The following is a 20,776-nucleotide window of genomic DNA, read 5'->3' as shown; positions in this document are numbered from 1 at the left end:
GTTGTTTTACAATTCTGCCCTTTGCTTTCTATTGGTGTTAGATTTTCCATAAGCATGCCCCCCTATGCAATAGTATTTTGAAGTGTAAGGGTTCAATAAAAGGTGGTGAACTAAATCGAAGTGCAAGAGCTTTTTTTTTTCACCTCTGACTCCCATCGAAATGCGACTTCCATGGCTGGCAAATCAACCCCTCGCCTTGTGTTAGCAGCAGAATGCTATAGTCACAGTGGCAGGTGAACAAATTGAAGAACGATATGTCTGTCTATAATTTTTTTCTTGCCTGTATGTAAGTAAAGTTTGGAATAAGTTTGTCATTGCAAAAAAGCCCAGTTTGTGGTCTTTTATTGAATAAACCCCATATTGTGTATAGTTGAAATGAAGAAATTTGTTCTAAAATCCTCGGGTGATATATGTTCTTGCAAGTAGCATGGTATTTCTTACTTATAAAGATAATAATCGCAGCGGATATCGTTACATGGGTTTACACACTAATATATGTGATCACAAACTTATTAGAAACTTACTAGAAACATGTAAGGCATGAATGTTTCTGCACACTTGATCAGCTGTGAACGTGCAAGAACTGCTTCTACTGGCTGACTTCACTGCACAGTTTTGAATAAATTTTCTTCAGCGTGTAGTTTTGTACTGTTTTATCCCCACAGGAACAGGCCGTTTGCCTGGTTTTCGCATTGTTGCACGAGTTCTACATGCTTGTGCAGGAGGGTACGTTGTCACTGTGCCACTATAGCAAACAATTTACTTAATCTACTAGCTGTACAGTTAATTACCTTGCAGAGCAAGTGTTCATACAGATGCTGTAAGGATAAAAAGTCCGCAACATAGTCAATGTTTATTGGTTTCTGTGCAAGAAGAAAGAATTATTCAGAGAAGAGGTGCAACTTAACGCGCATGTAGTATTTTATTCAAGCCACGGATTTAATGCTATCGTAGCAAATTCATTACGATAGCCTACACTTTTGCTCTGTCAAATTTAATGAGAGGCAAGATAAGCTTTCAAGATGCATCGGGAAATTCATGCTTGAAAACCGAGAAGAAAATGCTACTGAACGGTACCGCGTTCAGCGCAACGTTGAAACTTCGGGTACTTTGCTGTCTTGTCATCTGCCCTTGCCGAGGTTGAAATAATTCAAGCTGCCCCGTAAGCGCGATTTTTGCATGCTACTCAACAAAAGAAAATTGTGACGACCTCGTCGTCTGCTGGGGATTGAACACCTCCTAGCACTGACAACTCACAAAGGCGAACGAAGCAAACGTGAAAATGCACTTTATTTGCTGCGTAGCGTGTCGACAAACGTACATAAATGGGAGAATCGAATATGCGGCACAAGTTTTTTTATTCTCCCTTCGCGTACGTACCGAATGCGACGATCCACGTCTCCGCGCATTGCACTTGTCGTGCGAGACGCCATTTGCCAAAACGAACCGGCGAAATAGCTCCGTTGACAGCTCTCCGCGCAATTTCGACGGAAAATCGCAGCGATCGGTGCGACGGTGCGATTGTGCGACCAACCGGTTGGTCGCAGCCGAAAATCGGGGGGTCGGCACTGCGACTGCGATTTTCATCGCAAACGACGGAAATCGCACTTCCGGTGCGACGAAAATCGCATCATGTGAAACAGGCTTTAGCTTCAAAAAGAGTGACGTCAGGGCCTCTCCTGAGTTTCCTTCCTCCGTGCTCGCTCCCGTATTGTGCGGTGACATGCGGAGAGGGAGGTGGCGAGGAGAATGCCACGACTCCCGCTGCTGGTTAGGGCTGCCAGACGGCCCCAGGAAAATACCGCCAAATGATCTCAAAATCTAGCCCAAAAATAGCCAGACCCAAATTTTTCGTTAGCCAAAAGTAGCCAAAAACGTAGCGAAAAACGTTTGATGTTCTGCAGGTGTCTTATAGAGGGTGTAGGTAGTGCCGAAATCTCAGCGCATATTTCCGGCTCAAAAATTAGTTCCGCCGCACACTACCAGCACAACACTGGCCTCAACACCTGCATAATAAATTCTAGTGAGAGCTGACACTCAGACGTGGATTTGGACACCACTTATTGTTACAATGAATAGAAGGATTTCTCTTCCGATTTACTCATGTCGTTACTCGTATTTACTGAGCCACATTCTGAGCTAACTTTAGTTCGCGCTTCGCTGTACCCTAGGCATTTTAAGCGAAGCTGTATACCTCTACCGTCCAAGGAAATTTTCGTGACATTGTGGTAAGCAAAAAAAAACTCGCCATACGTGGACCGATCCCGCAGATAGTGCAATGCCGGGCCGATCCGCGGCAGAGATGAAGCAGGCGTTAAGCACTCCCCATATGTGAGCCGATCCCGAAGATAGTGCAATGCCGGGCCGACCCGCGGCGGAGGTGAAGCAGGCGTCAAGCACTGCCCATACGTGGGCCGATCCCAAAGATAGTGCAATGCCGGCCCGAAAAATTATTTAGGACTTTACGTGCCAAAACCACTTCGTGATTATGAGGCACGCACTAGTGGAGGACTTCAGAAATTTCTACCACTTGGGGCTCTTAAAGTGCATCTAAGTCTAAGTGCACTGGTGTTTTCGCATTTCGCCCCCGTAGAAATGCGGCCGCCGTGGCCGGGATTCGATCCCGTGACCTCGTGCTCAGCAGCCCAACAGCATAGCCACTGAACAACAACGGCAGGTAATGCCGGGCCGAGCCGCGGCGGAGGGGCAGTTTGCCATTAAGGGCCTACATACACAGCTTCGCCGGTGATCCTTCTTCAGAGAGTGCAAGGGCACTGAGATTTTTTTCTTGTGTTTTCTTGGTTTTCGTTCAGATTTACGCTAAATTTCTTTCAACCAATATTGCTTATTCTCTAAATATAGCTACTCCCAACTATAGCTATAGCTACTTCACAGTCATCCTGACTCGAGGGGTGCGCCCTTTTTGTGGTGGTCGTGAGGATACTGTCCATATCTTTAGCATCGTTTGCTCCCCGCAGCTCTTAAACGAATAGCTAGTCTTTTTAGCATCCCAGGGGTTCCGTTTGATACAGCTAGTTTTTTTGCACCGTTTGCCTAACCAGGCGAGTAACCAGTTCATGCTTCTTGTTGAATGCTCAAACCAAGTTTGGTTAGCCCGCTGTGATGCAGTTTTCGGGGAGCGGGCACCGGGCCTTAACGAAGTGCTCGCGAACACACGGAAGGAGTTCTGGTTTCATTTCACCCGGGAGCGACATCGTTTAGGCGACAAGCTTCTCGAAGTTTGGGCTCACCCTGCGGTTATTTTAGACCAGTCAGGTGGAAAGATCTCCATTAAGTTATGAAGCATGCATCTGAGGTCGCTCGACTTGGCCGTGGGAACCAGTCGATCCACGTGATTTTGTTCGCCTTGGTGTAACCAAGAACCAGAACCAGTCCTGGCACACCCTCGTGTGATCGCGCTGACCCGCGGATGGCCTTTTTTTTTTTGGTCGTCTCCATGGTTGTTTGCCTCGACCTCTTCCTGTGTTAAAGCAATCGGAGGGTCTGTCGGGCTAGATTCTAGCAAGAGCGACATGGCTGTTTGTGTTTAGCACAGCAGTTCAATTTGAGCTGCTCCACAGCAGCCCCCCTTTCCCGGGAGGACCGTTGACCCGTAACAAAACCCTCCGCCGTGGTCAATATACCAAATGATGCTGGGTGGACGAGTACATATAAGCTCTGGGACGCGGCACCTCCGGGTGCGAAGTCCTCTTCCCATCTGACAACGGCAAGGATGCCCGGATGTTCTCGTTGGAGTGCCCGGATAGTGGCTCTGGCTTTTGGCTAAAGGTCACTTGAAGGTTGCCGACAACGGCAGCTAGAAGCATTTTATGCTTGAAAACCCGACTTATCGTGGTCTGCACTCAAGCTACTCAGTTCACTGCTCTTGTGTGAGAAATATCACGACTGCAGAGAAGTCTATACTTATGGCTCAACTACATCGGCCTGTTCTGACGGCTCTGTAGCTATAGAGGCAAGAGGGATAACCCAGTTGTTCAACACATCGCACGTCACAATGTCTAGAGCTGTAGAGCTAGTTACTGTCTGTGATGACCTATATACGGTCGATAGAGAGAATCCTGGAAAGTGGCCACACTCCTGCGGCTCAAAGCCGGCACTACAAATAGGGGTGTGAGCATGGTAGTTTTTAGAAAGTGAATTAAATACCAATTTAATAATGCCGAAAGCGAATGGAATACGAATTGAATAGTGCCAGAAGCGAATAAAATTGAATGTCGTATAGTTTTTGAATAGTTTGGGAATGATGTACAGCCCCATTCTCTCCTTTCTCACAATTTACAGGCTGTGGTGGTGATAAAAACTTTATTTCGTCAACAGAAAATGATTTATGAGATTAGATGTGCGAAGTCATGATGACTTCGTGAGGTGGCCGTCATACTGTGTCTTAGGCGACTTCTAAAGCCCAGGTCACAGCCCGCCGTTGAACCGCGGGTTCCGAGCATGTCACCGCAGCCTGCCACTGCTCTCCGTTGGATAGCTGCCATTCGGCTGTAGGTTTGAGCTCAGGGCATCCGTGCAAGATGTGTGCTAAATCGGCTTTGTCGGCATCGCATAGCGTACATTCGGGGGAGTGTATCCCTGGGTAGACTATGGATAGTTTGTACGGGCTGGAGTTGCCTCCACGTCGCCTGCTGGTTTTTGGTTAAGGAATTGTCAGGGGATGGGTATTCGAGTCTTCGTTTCTATAGTATTGCGTAATTTCGCGGTAGGTTATCATGCGCTCTTTTGCTCCTCGCAGGATCGGTTGGCTCACTGCCCGGTTGACGAGTCCTCGGGCTAAATTGTGAGCCACTTCGTTCCCGGGATGGGACGAGTACGCAGGGATCCAGATGATTTTGATCTGGCGGGGCGTGAAATGTAGTGTCTTTAGAATTTGTAGCGCTGCTTCATTGGTTCTGCCTTTGGCAAAATTACGCACTGCCGTCTTGGAGTCGCAGAAAATTATTTTGGTTGCGGTATTTGTGATAGCTATTGCTATCGTGGCTTCTTCTGCTTCTTCCGCGTGCATTTCAAGTATGGTGACCGCGGTGATTGGTTTGAGGTGGTTGCCTACTACCCCTGCGGAGAAAGCGTCGCGTTCTCTGAGTTCGGCTACGTCTACATAGACCGCCTCCTCGTGGTTTGCGTAGTGTTTCTGGAGTGCTTTGGCCAGGGCCTGTCTCCGTTTGGTGTGATACTTCGGGTGCATGTTCCTTGGGATTGGATCGACCATGAAGGCACATTCACACCGAAAGCGGAGCGTCTAAGCGGACAAGCGGATTTTCCAAGCGGTGAGGCGGCGAGCGCCCACGCCTGTTCAGGCCAGCCGCGTTGTCTGGCTGTCCGCACCGCCGGGAAGGCGGGGCATCTCGCAATATCTTTAGCGATTTCAGGGACGTGCCGCCATCTCGCGGCACTTTGTGTTTGTACGCGCACTTTCGATATTTTTTTTTTCGTCGTTGGTTGGCGTGCTCCCGTCCGCTATCTACTTCTGCAAAATGATGAGCTCAGACGAAGAAGACGAGATCTTCGGCATTTTACTCGTCACTTACTTTTACTCGGCCCGACATTTGCTTGAGTGCTCTCGTAGGGATGTTCAATTTGCTTAGGATGTGTCTTCTCTCAGGTGCCTTGCTTAATCTTTTGTATTGGGCTGTTCTGTGTGCTTCAACTAGTTCGTCGAGCGTGTTGTGGACGCCCATTTTGAGGAGTCTCTCGGTGGATGTGTATCTCGGCAGGCGGAGCGCCGCCTTATAGGTTTGTCTTATGAGGCAGTTTACCCTTTCCTTCTCCGCTTTATACAGGTTGAGATATGGGAGGGAGTACACGAAACGGCTGAGCACGAAAGCCTGGATTAGACGCCTCAGATCCACTTCCTTCATCCAAAAGTGTTTGTTGGCGATGCGTCGGATCAAACGGTTGGTTTAGTTCACGCATGCCGTAAGTTTGTTGATAGCCACTGTGTTTTTGCCGTTGCTTTGTAGGTGCATACCTAGTATCCGGATCGTTTGGACCTCGGGTACTAGGGTGTCGTCCACGTATATTTCTATAGGGACTGAGGTTTTTGTATGGCCTCGTGGATTGTATCTCATGACGGGAAGTTCAGATTTTTGCGGGGAGCACGATAATCCTGTCTTTCTGGCGTGTCCTGAGACTGCGTCGGATCCAGTTTGCAGTAGGTGCTCGATCTCTCCGTCGTTCCCTTTGGTTACCCAGAGTGTAATGTCGTCTGCGTATAGGGAATGCGATAAGTTTGGTATTCCTTCAAGCAGCAGTGCTATGGATATGAGCGCGACATTGAAAAGGAGGGGTGAGAGTACCGATCCTTGCGGCGTTCCTCTGCTTCTCAGAGTGAAAGGATCGGATGTGAGTGACCCGAAGCGTATCTCCGCCATCCTAGCGGATAGGAAGGCTTTAACGTAGGTGTGGGTTCGCTCACCTACTCCTAGATTTGAAAAGGCTTCCGTGATAGCCTCGTGCTTGACTTTGTCGAATGCTTTGGTTAAATCCAGAGCTAGGATTGCTTTGGTTCGTTTGCAGTGAATAGGGTTGATGACCTCCTCCGATAGCCTGAGCATGAGGTCTTGTGTGAAGAGGTGTTGACTAAAGCCCAACATTGTGCTGGGGAAGAGTTCGTGCTTGTCCATGTGTTCTTGCAGGCGATCTAGAATCACGTGTTCTAGCAATTTGCCCAGGCATGGCGTGAGGGAGATAGGTCTCAAATTTTGTATTTGTAGGCTCTTCCCTGGTTTCGATATGAAGGTTATCTTTGCGTGTTTCCACGCTGCCGGCAGCTTGGTTAAAGAGTTTTGTGATGCGTTGATTGATTCCTCATCCAGGTTTCTCAAAGTTCGGTTCGTGATGTGTAGTTTGTGTAGCGCCGCCATCACCTCGGCCGTCGTTATTTCCTCGTCCATTCCTGGATTCGGAGGTCCTTTGTAGTCGGGAAGCGTTTCCTTGTCGGAGGTATCTACATATCTGCTCCTGAGTTCGTCGAGGAGTTCGTCGTCTTGAAGGGGGTGTTCGTGTATAATGCGGCCGATGTTCTTGTTAGGTACCGTCTTACAATTTTCAGGGTCTAGGAGGTACCTGAGTAGGTGCCACGTGTCTTTTAGGCCCAGTTTTTCATTCATCTGGTCGCATGTTTGACCCCATTGTTGTTTGACCAGCTCTTGTGCGTGGTGTTCTATTTCTTTAACTAGGCGAGTGATTTTGAGCTTCAGTCTTCTGTTGTGTTTTTGTTTGAGCCATCTCTTTTGAAGGCTTTCGTGTGCTTGCCACATGTGTAGCAGTTTGTTGTCTATTGCGTGTGTTTCCGCTGTGACTGGTATGCTTTTGGTGGCGGTTTTGAAGTCCTTGCCTAGCTGTTCAACCCGTTTGTCGAGGTCATCTATGGTGGTGGGTTCGTCTCGTGCTCTGATGAGTCTAAATTTGTCCCAGTCAGTGATCGTGATCTCTTTCCTCCCTTTCTTTTTTAGCGATATGGCCGGGATGGTGGTTTCGATTATATAATGATCGCTGCCTAGGCGGTGTTCCTCCATTTCCCTTCTCCCACGTTCTTACTGAGCGTGAGGTTGGGGCTGGTGTTCGTCTGCACACTGTTGCCTATTCGCGTGGGTTGTAGCGGATCGTTCAGTAATGTTAGGCCTTCGTCTTGTATGTAATTCCATATGGCGGTGCCCTTCTTGTTGTTTATTTTGTAGCCCCAGGCAGTGTTCCTGGCGTTAAAGTCGCCTACTAATAATAGCGGCCTGTGTCCACAGAGCCTGAGTGTTTTGTTAACTGCCTCTATTATCGGGGGGTGGTTCGATCTGGGGGCGCTATATATGTTGAGAATAAATAGGCTCGCTTGTCCTCTTTTCTGTGGAATTATTTCCACGAGGAGGCAGTCCGCGTACTTCGTGTCTATTTCGTGTTCGACGGCGGTTAGGTTTCTGTGGACCAAGACGGCCGCACGCGGGTTCTGCGCTCCCGTTTTTTCGCATGTTTTATAGTTTCTGAGTTTGGCTTTAGTTAGCGTTTCTTGCAGTGCTATGATGTCCGGAATTTCCGGCTTGTCTAAGTTTTGGATGTGGAGTTGTAGGTTCTCCCGCTTTGGGCAGAAACCCCTGCAGTTCCACTGCCATATTTTGAGTTCCTTAAGGTTTCCCTGCATATTGGTTTGCTCTTTGTACCTGAGCGTTGATGAGACCGGATTTGGGTAGTGAGATCGCTGCAAGTTGCTCAGCATGATCTGCGAGTTGAGTTTTCATCGTGGCTACGGTAGCCTCTGTTTGGCTTAGTCTGGTCTCGAGGGCGTCCACGCGTCCGTTTAGCTGCGTAGCTAACACACCAATTTGTTCCTTCATGTCTGCCCTGATTCTGTCTTCGGTTACTGCCATCTTCTCCTCCATGCGATCAAGCCGGGTGTTCATGCCTTGGATTAGGTGAATTACATCATTTAGGGTGGGGCTTTCCGCGTCTTTGACCGTTTCGATCGTCCTCGTTTTAGCCGGGGACTTCGTTGTGGTGACGAGGCACGCAAGGATGCCGCTGAGGGGGGTACTCAGCTGTTGGGTCTCGTAGAAGGGGTGCGTTGTACTGAGCTTTGTGTTTTCCTCTGGGGGGAGTTTCTACCCTGTACCCTGTAGTTTCTACCCTCTTTGATTGTTTCATTTTGTCTTTCAATCATAGCCCTGAGCTCTGCGTTGCCATCTCTCTCTCGGGAGGTCTGCGGTTTCCAGCTCACTTGTTTTGAGCGTCCTTGACTGTAGGCTTTCGGGAGGGGAGGGAAAGAGATGGAGCGGCTCCGGCTTCTCCGGCGTCTTTGGCTGGAGTTGCACCTTTCCCGGCTCTTGGAATGGTGTCCTCCGCTGTCTTGTTGTTGTCCGCGCTGCCATTGGCTTTCGGTGGGTTTTCTTCACCTGTAGTTGGGTCTTTCGAAGCGGGCCTTGCAGCTTCTGGTGCCCGTGAAATGATCTCCGTTGCACGGGATGCATTTTGGGGTGCAGACCGGTTTTTCCTTGGCCGGGTGTTGCGTCCCGCAGCGGTTGCATAGGTTGGTCTTTTTCCTCGGGCAGACGTCGGCTGTGTGTCCGGCCCGTCGGCAGTTAAAGCAGGCTTCTGTTTTGGCACGGAGGGGTAGCACGAGTATAGTCCTCCGAACAAACGGATTTGGCTGGGTACCTTTTGGGTTCCAGTAAAGGTTATTAGTAACGATGACGTCGTGCCTAGCTTTCTTGCTTCTGCAATTTGGCACCCTTTGTTGAGGTCCTGAATGTCTTCGAGGATTTCCTCGTGGGTTTGGTCTTCGAGCACGTTGTAGGCGATTCCCTTGATGGCTTCGTCCGGGGCCGCAGTATATGCATTGACAGGGTATATCTGGTCGATGATTCTGAGGTTTTGTAGACTGACGTATTTCTTGACTCTCCCCGCCGATGGAGAGCTCACGGTGAAAGAATTATTGGGTGGGTTGACACGCACCAGGTCTTGCTTTCGAGCTGCAGCGATGTCCGTGTCGGACCGTTGGCATACCGTTTGCAGGAGGGTGGTGGTGGTGTGGGAATGAAGATCGAGGCCTCCTCTCGGTCTGAAAACCACTTTATAATCCGTGGCCGGGAGGCGAGGAAGCGGTCTCCTTCTTCTGATTGTTGGTCGGCCAGCGGCCGATTTTTCTTTCTCGGCGGCCTTGCCGTTGACGTCGTCGGTCGTGATGGATGACGCAAGTGGCGTCGCAGTCTTCTTAGGGTGGACGAGAGGTCGTTGGCCTTGATAGCAGAGGTCCAGAGATTTTCGTTGTTGTACTCTTCCGGGGAGATATCCTCCCCATCCACGGTACACTCCCTTCGGGCTCGGCGCCGGAGGCGGCGGTCTTCGCCGGCGTCGGCAGAGAGAGGCTCTAGTCGAGTTAGGCCTAAAGTAGGCCCAGTTCGACTACGTGCGGCTCGGAGGAGAAGTGCCCGAAATTTGACTATGAGCAGGTTTTGTCTCCAAAAACGTAGCGGTTAGGTGCACAGCACCCTTACTGACTTCGGTGTGATGTTCCCGGGTCGTCGTAGTCCGTAATGTTGCCGAAAATTGGTCGAAACTCGGCAGCCCATGCGAAACACGTCCGCACTGCTCGGCGGCAAGATGGCGACCATCACAATTTATATAAAATTATCCGGTTCAGGAGTTGGCTTGGCGCTTCCGACCGGGGCAGCACATCTTGCTTCACCTGACGGGCTGCAGGCCCGCTAGGACACCGTCGATGCAGTACAGCCCCCAGGGGCGTGGAGTGCGTTGGGCTGCTACAATGACGAGGTGGTGCCGACGCACCATCAACTCTACAAAATTTCGTTCTCTGTGGCAACGCTCTATCACCTCAGTGGCGGAGCCACGCAGGGCAGCGTTCTGCCATCCGCTGCTGTCATGAGCGTTGTGTGCACGAACAAATCCTGCGGAGCTGCCGCGCACTCGTCCGAGTGGTGGTGAACGTCAAGCTGACGTGATATTTCACTGGGCGCCGACGGCTTCCTGTTGGTCTCCTGAACCATGGCCTCTCGATAAAAAAAAAAGAGTGCGGCCTGCCGCGTGCATCGCAAACGCTGTCATCTGCAGCGGCGCCACCAGTCGGGGACTGTTGTTTGGGATCGGCATAGAAAATGCATCAGGAACGCACTTGGAAGTGCGTGAAAGTGAAAATTCAAGAACGAGAAGCACCGCGAACACCAGGGGATCACGGAACTACCGCCGTCACCACGGTAGGACCACTTCTCTACTCTCTGCAAGAGTTTGAATTTTCGAGACGGCGACGCCGCCACCTAAGCCTAGCGCCTAGGGAACGCAACGGCGCAGCAACTCGCATAGCTGCTGCGCCGGCCCAAGCACGATGCAACCACGCGCAGCGGCTGCAGCATCGGCGGAGACGCCGGCGGAAGAGAGAAACGCTGAGGGAACGCAACGGCGTAGCAGCACGCACTGCTGCTCCGGCCCAAGCATGACGCAGCCACGGGTAGCGGTTGCAGCGTCGGTGGAGACGCCGGCAGAAGAGTAGAGAAACGGAGTCGCAACAGCTGCGGAAACTGCCGGAAGGGGCATCCAGCCAACATCCTCGGATCATGCAGAAAGAAGACCTCTCCACGCAGGAGAGGAGGAAGGAGAAAAGATGGACGTAGGCGCTTTCGCCGATAAAAAAAAACCCAAGAGGGCTGGTGCCGCTCTATAGGCGGAAGATACGTCCCGTAGGAGAAGGTGGAAGAAGTATTAGCAAGAAGAAGGGAACGAAAACCCCTAAACCTGAAGAAAAACAAGGCCATGGCAGAGAGGACGGTAGACAAGCTTCAAGTTCGCCTGCCACCGGGTACACAGAAGATTATCCTCCGACCAGCAGGAGGAATCGACAGCCTAAAGAAGAAGCTGGGGGTTCTCGCCGGAAACGCCATCCTGGAGGCGGCCAGGCTACTCCCCATGGCAGAAGAGGACATTGTCTTCAACAAAAACAACCAAACAATCTTAATATCAACCCCGAACAAGGAAAGGGCAGAGGCTTTCGCCAAAATCAAGAACATCCGAGCCGGAAAAGAAGATATCGACATGACTGCCCACCCGGCGACGCCCGAGGGGGCAAAGGCGTCATCTACGGGAATAACCTAGACTTGACGGAAGAACAAATACACAGGGCGTTGGACAACCCACGGAACCCAACGTATACGGCAGTCAGAAGACTAGGAAGAACATCCGAATCGATTATCATTAACTTCAAAGATCTGGAAGTACCGAGGGCCGTAAAATTCTTCAGTCAATGGGTTCCATGTCACCTATATAAAAAAAGTACGATGTGTGCTACCCATGCGGCAAGATTGGACACAGGCAAGACGTCTGCCCAAATATAACAAGCACCCGCTGCAGAGGGTGCGGGCTAAGAAATCAGCCGGAGGATCACGCCTGCGAGCCGAAGTGCTTCTTCTGCGGGAAGAAGCATGAGTTAGGCGACCCGACATGCAGGGAACTCTACAGGAAGCCCCACTGGGTTAAACAACGTGACGCGGCCTGGGCCGAGGCCAGGGCCGCACAAGAAAAGGGAGGAGCGACCGCAGGCAGAAGTAGGCCGACAACGAAGGTCACGCTACCGCCTGCTGCGAAAAAGCAACGATCCGAGACCAGGGACAGAAGTGCATCCAGGCCGTCACCCAGGGACGACCAGACCCACTGGCCAGGCCTCCAGAAACCAGCGGACAAGAGGACCCACTCTGGTATGCCTGTCAGCTTCGCAAGAGTGGTCTCCCAAGGTAGAACGCCAGAATTAGAGGCACAGGCCAATCTATTTAAGAAAGAAATAGAAAAGAGAGATGAGGAAAATCGCCAGCTAAGAGATATAATCAAAAGCCTAACAGAAACAGTAAACCAACTCAAAGAGCAAGTTGGGCAGCTAACGAACCCAACAGTGCGAGCTACGCAGGCGGCGCCATCAAGGCCGCTTACCCCAGTCCAGAGAGTAGCGGCCCCCGAGACGCAGGACGAGGGCAGGATGGTGGTAGATACGGTAGGCACCGCAAAAAGGAAGGCAGAGGAGCACGAGACGCCTCCACCCGAGAGAAGAAAAAAGATGAACAGAAAGATTAACGAAGATGAACTAGAGGCGCGCCTCAAGGAACACGAGGAAAGCATGCTAACCAAACTTAGCGTTATCATACATAAGAAAATGCAGGCTATATCAAATCATATGAACGCACTTCTTACCGTGCTAGGAGGCGAAGAACGAGCTCATCCCCATCCCGAGGCTCCCTCGAGCCCGGAAGCCCCGTTCTCTTCCTCATCATGGCCAACTGTAGGGGTCTCAAAAAGAAAAAGGCGCTGCTGCAACAGCACATTCTAAATCAAGGAGAGCCTCCGCTTGCCGTGGCGTTACAAGAAACAGGCAAACCCTCAGTCAAAATTTCAGGGTACCGCACATTCGACAACGGAAGAGGAGGGAAAGATCTAGAGTAGCCACCCTAGTTAAGAATAACATAGCGGTAATTGAACACGATGCGAGTACGGACGAAGTGGAGGCCGTACTCATAGAAATCCTTACCGGCAAAAATAGGGGAAGCATATTTGTCCTGAACGCATACAGCCCCCCTCGTCACAAGAAGGCACAGTTCGAGGCCACATTTAAGAATGCGCTGAGGGCAGCAAAATTGTGCCCCCTACTCGTATTAGGGGACTTTAATGCAAAGCATCACGAATGGGGCTACAACAAAATCGACAGGAAAGGTAGAATGCTGTGGGAAGTAATTCAGAACACAGGACTCTCGCTACTAACGGACCCGAACGAGCCAACCAGAACGGGTAACAGCATCTGCTGTGACACAACACCAGACCTAACACTAGGGCACAGGACGGGCAAAACATCGTGGAAGAACACGGGCGAAAACCTCGGCAGCGATCACTTTATAATCGAAATACAAATTGATAGGAAACTAGGGGTGCCCGTACATAAGCCAAAGCAGGCCACCGCAACTGACTGGGATAAATTCAGGGATATCAGATCAACAGCAGACTTAGGCGAAATCAGAGACATAACAGAGTGGACCTCAACCGTCGTCTCACACGTGAAACAGGCCACCGAAACGGTAGAGGGAGATGAGCTCCCATTAAGATTAGACAACAAGCTTAGAAATATGTGGAATCGAAAAACAACCCTCGAGAATAAGCTAAAGCGCCAGAAATGAAACCGGAACATAAGGAAGAAAATAGCCGAGCACAATAAAGAAATAGAGAGCTACGCCTTCAAACTAGAAGAGAAAAGGTGGGATCAGAAATGCGACGAGCTAGAGAAGAATATGAGCCGTCCCAACACGTGGCAGATGCTGCGCCACCTCATAGACCCCGCCAACACCAAAACCCACGCCAACATAGAGCAAGTCAAGGCGAGATACAAATTTGACGGAACCGATGAAGAGCTCATCGACCGACTTAAAGAAACTTATGTAGGCCCCGCATGCCCGGCAGCGGAGAAAGAATATCAGGGAGCGCAGAATCCGCTATTGGACGAACCGATTCTAGTAGCAGAGGTCAGAGCCGCGCTCTTTGGCTTCAAAAGGAACACAGCCCCTGGCCCAGACAAGATCACCTACGGTATGCTAAGAAACTTGGACGACGACTCTATAGTTCACCTTACAGCTTATCTGAACAAAGTGTGGGAATCAGGGGAAGTCCCTGAAGACTGGAAACACGCCAACATCATTTTAATCCACAAGAAGGGGAAAATCCCGGGTATAGAAAATCTCAGGCCAATTTCACTGACCTCGTGTCTAGGCAAATTAATGGAGAAGGTAATTCAGACGCGACTAACTCGATTCGCGGAAGAAAGCAGCATCTGGCCTCACGAGATGGTAGGTTTCAGACCGAACCTTAGCGCTCAATATACCATGCTAAGACTACAACACGATATTATAGACAAACGAAAGACCAAAGGTACGAGAGCAATATTGGGCATAGACTGAACCAAAGCGTTTGATAATGTCAGCCACTCGGCCATCCTCGACGGCCTGTCAGATCTTAACGTAGGGAAGAGGACCTTCGCCTACGTAAAATCTTTTCTCAAGGACAGAACAGCGACCCTGCACATGCAGAGCCTCAGATCATAAGAGAATAAATTAGGAAACAGGGGCACCCTGCAAGGAGCCATCCTATCCCCCTTCCTATTTAGTTTAGTTATGAAAGACCTCCCGGGCAAGAACGCGGACGCCGGCTCGAGGCGACAAGACACGCGATGGAACGGCTTTGTTCAAAATCACCTGAAACACCAGAAATATCAACAGCATTGGTGCCATTTTCGGCACCAATGGTGTTGGTTGTTGGTTTTCCTGATCCCCTGGGTGAATAAAGCAAAAACACGTTGTTTATATTTGCTTGGATTAGGGAGCATGTCATCGGTTGTCTATGTCTTCAAGATCGCTCAGGTTTCTATTGTCACGATCCTCCAATCTGAATGACGGTTGAACTGAGAGCGTTCTCTTTGATGACTGGCCTTCATCTGTTGCACAAGAGGGCGTTCTCTTTCGCGTGGCATGCTCGTAGAGATACTCCGGAAAGTACGTCAAAAGATTGTGGGTACCGCATCAGACCGAAGCGCCGGCATTCCACGCTGTGTAGATACTTCTTGGCCTTTGATGATATGCACATAATGCTTTAGTATGTACTTTGCATCGAAGTGCAGCTCACAAATGGCGTCAGTTACTTCCAGAGGGCCAATCGGTGTGGTGAAGATTGAGCTCCCGCACGCGTCGCCTTTCTTCCTCTTTAGAGACTCCGAAGAGCGAGAGCTTGGCCTGACCTTTACATCTACTGTATATGGTGTTGCAACCCACTACAAAACAATAGTTGTTTCGCCGAGGTGTGCTCATCCTCTTATCCTTTGAACACTCTGCCAAGTCGCGGAGTTAGGAGGGCCGTCTGCGCGCGTAAACACCGTGCAGACGGCATCGTTTGATGGCAGTGACGAACCTCAATTCATGGAAAAGCAGTAATTTTATTGTATTCTTTCTTTTCGCCCATATTAGGAACAAAATTTGACGAAACAAACACAAGCACGACGGTGTGTCGAGCAGACGACAGCTCGGCGCCACCGTAACCACCGTCGGTAGGCGTGGTTCCGCCGGGCCGCCAAGGCACCGGATTGGCCAGAACATCAGGAGGAGGGGCTTTAAGAAGAAGGCGACTGCAGCGCCGCCGCAAATTTCAACGTTTTTTGCTTCCCTCTCGCCGCTTGGCGGGGTCTCCTTTGGACCCGCTCCCCCATTCCAGTACACTCTATGCATGGGGCTCTATTCCGGACATTCCGCCATTTCCTTCAAGGCGTGACGTGGGCGCGACGCATACAAAATGACGTTGATGACCAAGTTTTACTTTCCTAACGTGACGCAAACCTGACCTTTTGCCTAAGAAACTGAAATGAAGGCACCGAACCTAACGTTCTTCGTAAAGCAATACAGTACTCCTGAGTGAGTGAGTTAGTGAAACAACTTTATTTGGTCCACTAAAAAATAAGAAAAGATAAAAGTCAAAAATAAAGCAGCTAGCTGAAAGCCTACGATTACTCAATCGAAAACGCTTCTCACTTCCGTCGTCTGCTGCGTAGAAGCCGTCGTCTGCTTCACTAGCTAGGATGCGTGAACCCGGGAAACGGAATAAGTCATCGAGCGTTGGCACCAACGAGCTTGTTTTCTACCTTCAGACAATATACGCGACCTACCAGTGGTGATGAGCGCACGTTCTAGGCCACGTTATCCCTATCTCGCGAAACGCAAGTGACTCAGCCCGACTCGGCTGGCTGAGAAACGGCCGAACATCGCCGATAGCGTTGCGCGCGCCAGAGGTATCCGCTTGCGCCACGCAAGCGCCGGCACCGCCATACCTGATTCAGTTCGCTGGTTCGCTGTTCAATTCGCTGGAAACTTCAAGGCGCCGCCTTACGTACATTCCTTTTTATAAATTAAAAAGACACCGTTGTCATAATTTGTGATTGTGCGAAAAAGTATTAATCTTCTGCAGTGAAAAGTGGACAACATTGCAACAAGCTTGCTATGTTCAACCACTGTTATTACAAATAAATGCGTTCTTTCAAAAAATGATGGCCCGAAACACAAATGCCAACACCACCTGAGAGCGATGCAAATACGCCTTATGAACAGAAGAGTTTCATGGCGCCAAACGACGGGGAAAATGTGGTGATACGCATTCCTCTCGGCCGCCATTGCATATGGTTGCTCCTTAGCATAATTCACGCGGCTTGTTGCATCACAAATTAGGGCGGAAAATTTCTGCAATGGCGGCCCAGCGCAATATCAGGCAACATCACGCGATGTCAAATTGACGTTTACGAAACGGCGCTTCCTGTGACGCTCCCCATGGCATATTCCTTCAGCCAATCAGCAAGCTGATTGGCTGAAGGCATAGGCGCCTATGTTGGATAGCCAACACATATTCGCGAAATTGCAGGTGCATTGCAGTGGCTTCTGCACGTTGCCGCTCACTTTATTTTTGAAGCGCTAACGTCGCAATATAGCTGTCAAGGCACGTGAGCTCTCGACAGCCAGAGAGTCAACATGGCAAATGATGGCGGCCGTGCAGCTGCCATGCCTGTCATGAATTCAGCCCATCGAGTGAAAAAGCGCCGATGCCGCCTAAGTGCGGCCAGACAAGACAAAACTGTTTTAGTCAACATGAAATGCACAAATAAAGGTTATAGGTATTCGCTCTTTCTTTACAACAACAAAACACAAAAGAAAACCCTAAAGATTTGTGTAAAACTGATTCAGTTGCTTTCAATAATGCATCAGTATATTTTGTATTGAGGACCTTAACAGAGAGAGTGTAAGAGTGTGGCTGAAGATGCATAAAGTGCAGAAGAAAAAGGTAATGATAAATAGTCGGCCAAAGGAACAAGAGTTCAGGATCGCCAGTCGACCTCTAGAGTCTGTGACGAAGTACGTTTCCCTAGGTCAATTATTCACAGGGGACCCTGATCATGAGAAGGAAATTCACAGTAGAATGAAAATGGGTTGGATCGCATACGGCAGACATTGCCCACTGCTGACCTCAAGCTTACCATTATCGTTGAAAAGGAAGGCGTACAATCAGTGCATTTTACCAGTGCTGACATATGGGGCAGAGAATTTGAGACTTTCAAAGAAGCTTGAGAACAAGTTAAGGACCGCGCAAAGAGCAGTATAATGAAGATTGCTAGGCATAACGTCAAGAGACAGAAAGAGAGCGGTTTGGATCAGAGAGCAAACGGGTATAGAGGATATTCTAATTGACATCCAGATGAAAAAAAATGGAGCTGGACAGGTCACGTAATGCGCCGGTTAGATAACCGTTGGACCATCAGGGTTACAGAATGGGTAACAAGAGAAGGGAAACGCAATCGAGGACGGCAGAAGACTAGGCGGAGCGATGAAATTAGAAAATTCGTGGGAACTAGTTGGAATCGGTGGGCGCAGGACAGGGATAATTGGAGATCACATGGAGAGGCCTTCGTCCTGCAGTGGACATAAACTAGGCTGCTGCTCGTGATGATATTTTGTGCCTGTTTAGCGGAGAGGTTGCGCTGGAAATAGGTGGTATGGCCACCCTGTGCGCAATCGGAAAATATTGACGCACAGACGTGCCTTCGTCTTTATAATCTTGATAATCGACCCTTCCACAACATGGGACGCTTCTGCACGGCGCCGATAAGCTCGTCGTTCACGCGAGCTGCCTTTCAAGTCGCGGCGCTGACGCAGAGTGCCAATCCCGCGAACAGAGACGCGAACGAGACGCATGTTCCGGCGAGGAAGACGGAAGTGACGGAGGCCAGTGAGCCACGATTGGCTGCCCCTGCTGGCCGCTTCCGGCAGCGTTCGACGAGGCGCGTCAAATACCCGGCGGGCCCTGATCGGCGGCGGCGGGCGTTCTTGCGGGCGTCGAATGCACGCCGTGAAGTGGAAATCGCAGGCTGGTCGCCGTAAAAGGGCTCCACGTATACCGGCCTCTACAGCGTGTTCGGTGTTCGCCTCGATCTTTCTTTTCGCGAGCACCATGTTTCGCAGTTGTAACGTTGTGGGCTGCAAACGGTGCGACTGGTAATATGTCAAGCTGCGACATCGTGTCACTTTGTAGGCAGCACACGAGCGGAGTGGCTGAAGCGTATCGGACTGTCGGTATCCTATCGGCGCCAGGATTTGTGTCTTTGTGGCCGTCACTTTACCCCGGAGGATTACTAGCACAGTAGTGTTTCGCGTGTCCTGTATTCGGGTAATCTTATGGGCAAGCGGACTTGCCTGGGCGTTTCGCGCAAACGCGAGTGGTATGCACGGTGCAGCAACACACAGAATTAGTATAGCAGTAACGAAGTGTATTTTACTTTGCTGCTGATGTAAATTTCTGGCAGGAGCCTAATCGTGAACACGTTGTTAAAGCGAAGATGCCTATGGCTAGGATGTGGAAAAAAAGTGTGTCCTAGGTGTTGACACAAACAATGCGACGGAGCGATCAGTCGTCCAACTGTTTCCGCGTGATATCATTAGTCGCGGCGGTGGCTCTGAATGTAAGTGGAGAGGGAGGAAGGAGGGTACGGACTGTTCCTATCCAGCGGCCGTGCCTGAACCACCAAACGTGCGACGCACGCAACGCCGCTGGCGACGCTCGTCAGCAGCACGCCAGCGTTGCGAGAGTTGTGGGGCCGCTCCTTCGATGCAGAGAAATTTGCCTCGCGTACGGCGTCGCACAAAGATGTCGTCAGGGAAGCGGAGCACTAATTCTGAACCTTGCTCTGAATGCTTCACCTTTCGGAAGAAACTGTCGAACGTTTGTCCACATCTAGTAGGCTGCCGAATCGAACACGGCCTAAATTCAGTGGCCGAAAGAGATCAAGTAAGAAAGGAGATTGGTTATAGAGGAGGTTGTCTGACTATATCACACGTATAGAACAAAAACGCGCCGTATACTACGAGATTATATTCGGAAGTATGTTCTTACGCTTATATGTGGTTCTGAAGACAGTGCAGAGGCCTGTAGCCTTCGCTGCGCTTCCACGTTATTGTGAGACAAAGCATTACGATATTTACAAATAAAAATCTGGAAAGTTTCTGGGAGCCCGCTGACAAGGAAAACAATGAAGGGCAGCCTTAGTGTGACAGAACAGACGCTAGGAGGTTTTCGACACTTTTCCTCTGCAGGTAATCACCTTCAGAGGAACCTATAATTAAAAAGGTAAAATTAGCTCTCTTGATAACAGTCTCTTTTTTTTCTTGCATATCAGCACAAGCAATCGCAAGTTTCTCGGGCTACCAGGCTGCAACGGCGTCTGCAAACCATCTACAGAGTTGCGTGGTGACATAGAAAGCCGCTTTACCTGGCATCCAGTTGTCGCACTCTATGCTTCTGTCACCGTCGCGAGGGCCTTCGGTGAAAGTCCACCATCCTCGTGTCTCATCGTACGTGCAATTGGCCGGCGTGTCGCCGGCTACTAGGCCTAGGACGCACAGGAGAAGCGCGAAGCAGACGGAGGACCACATTTCTCTCGCACGCTGCGGGGCCACTGGACGCCCGCCGCTACGTATACAGGCCCGTCTGATGTTGCCCCCAGAGCGTTTGTTCCTGTTTATCTATCGCCATGTTTATCTCGGCGCCACCGCGGCAGACGGGGGACAAGGGGTGCAGCCAGCTCGAACGCGGCCAGGCTGATACGAGGCATCGGATTACAAGTGCACGTGCGTACGACACTGAAGGCCTTCCAAAGTGGAAAAGCGCGCCGAATGATAATTTTCAAAGCCCCGTATGCGGTTTCTGCTGAGAGGGCAGTATGCAGTGGAGTATGTTAAGATTTAGAGCCCTTAGATTTTATCCCTGCCACAGTGATCTAGCGTGGCATGGTGGTCAGCGTGAGCAAAAACAGACAGAGAGACAGACAGAGACAAACAAACCGAAGTGCCTTGCAAATGCCTTAAAGCTGCACGTGCTGGGTCACAACCCTTGCGATTTTATCGCCAGGGGGAGCTGTTACTTTTGTTTTTCTATGACGAGTAAGAGCAGGATGCTATCTGCTACCTCATAAACGGCCATCCAAAGTATGCCCTGAAAGCTTAAAAAGAAATTATTCAGAACAAAATGTTAAGAAATTTGTTTAATTTATATCTCGTTATCGGTGGGACGAAGTGACTGCGGAAACCGATGTATACATTACTTACGATGTTTTTATATCTACCTTTGCGTTCTAATACAGGAGATGTCTTCCACTTAAGAAGTTAAACAAAAAACAGAAAAGCTAGAAAGCCTTGGATATCGCGTG

General features: G+C 50.1%; 1 protein-coding gene across 1 annotated transcript in view; it reads right to left on the bottom strand.

The window, feature by feature from the left end:
- The window catches only part of LOC126519698 (dipeptidyl peptidase 1-like), an 83,360-nt gene extending 63,290 nt beyond the window's left edge, over window positions 1–20,070 (bottom strand). The window contains exon 1 of the mRNA XM_050169059.2: window positions 19,841–20,070. Coding sequence (XP_050025016.1) covers window positions 19,841–20,003 — 163 coding nt within the window. The 5' untranslated portion in view covers window positions 20,004–20,070. The remainder of the gene's footprint in view (window positions 1–19,840) is intronic.
- Between the last annotated feature and the right edge of the window lie 706 nt (window positions 20,071–20,776).

This window comes from Dermacentor andersoni, chromosome 10, assembly GCF_023375885.2.
Source record: "Dermacentor andersoni chromosome 10, qqDerAnde1_hic_scaffold, whole genome shotgun sequence".
NCBI lineage: Eukaryota > Metazoa > Arthropoda > Arachnida > Ixodida > Ixodidae > Dermacentor > Dermacentor andersoni.
This window is presented reverse-complemented; position numbering and strand designations above follow the sequence as displayed.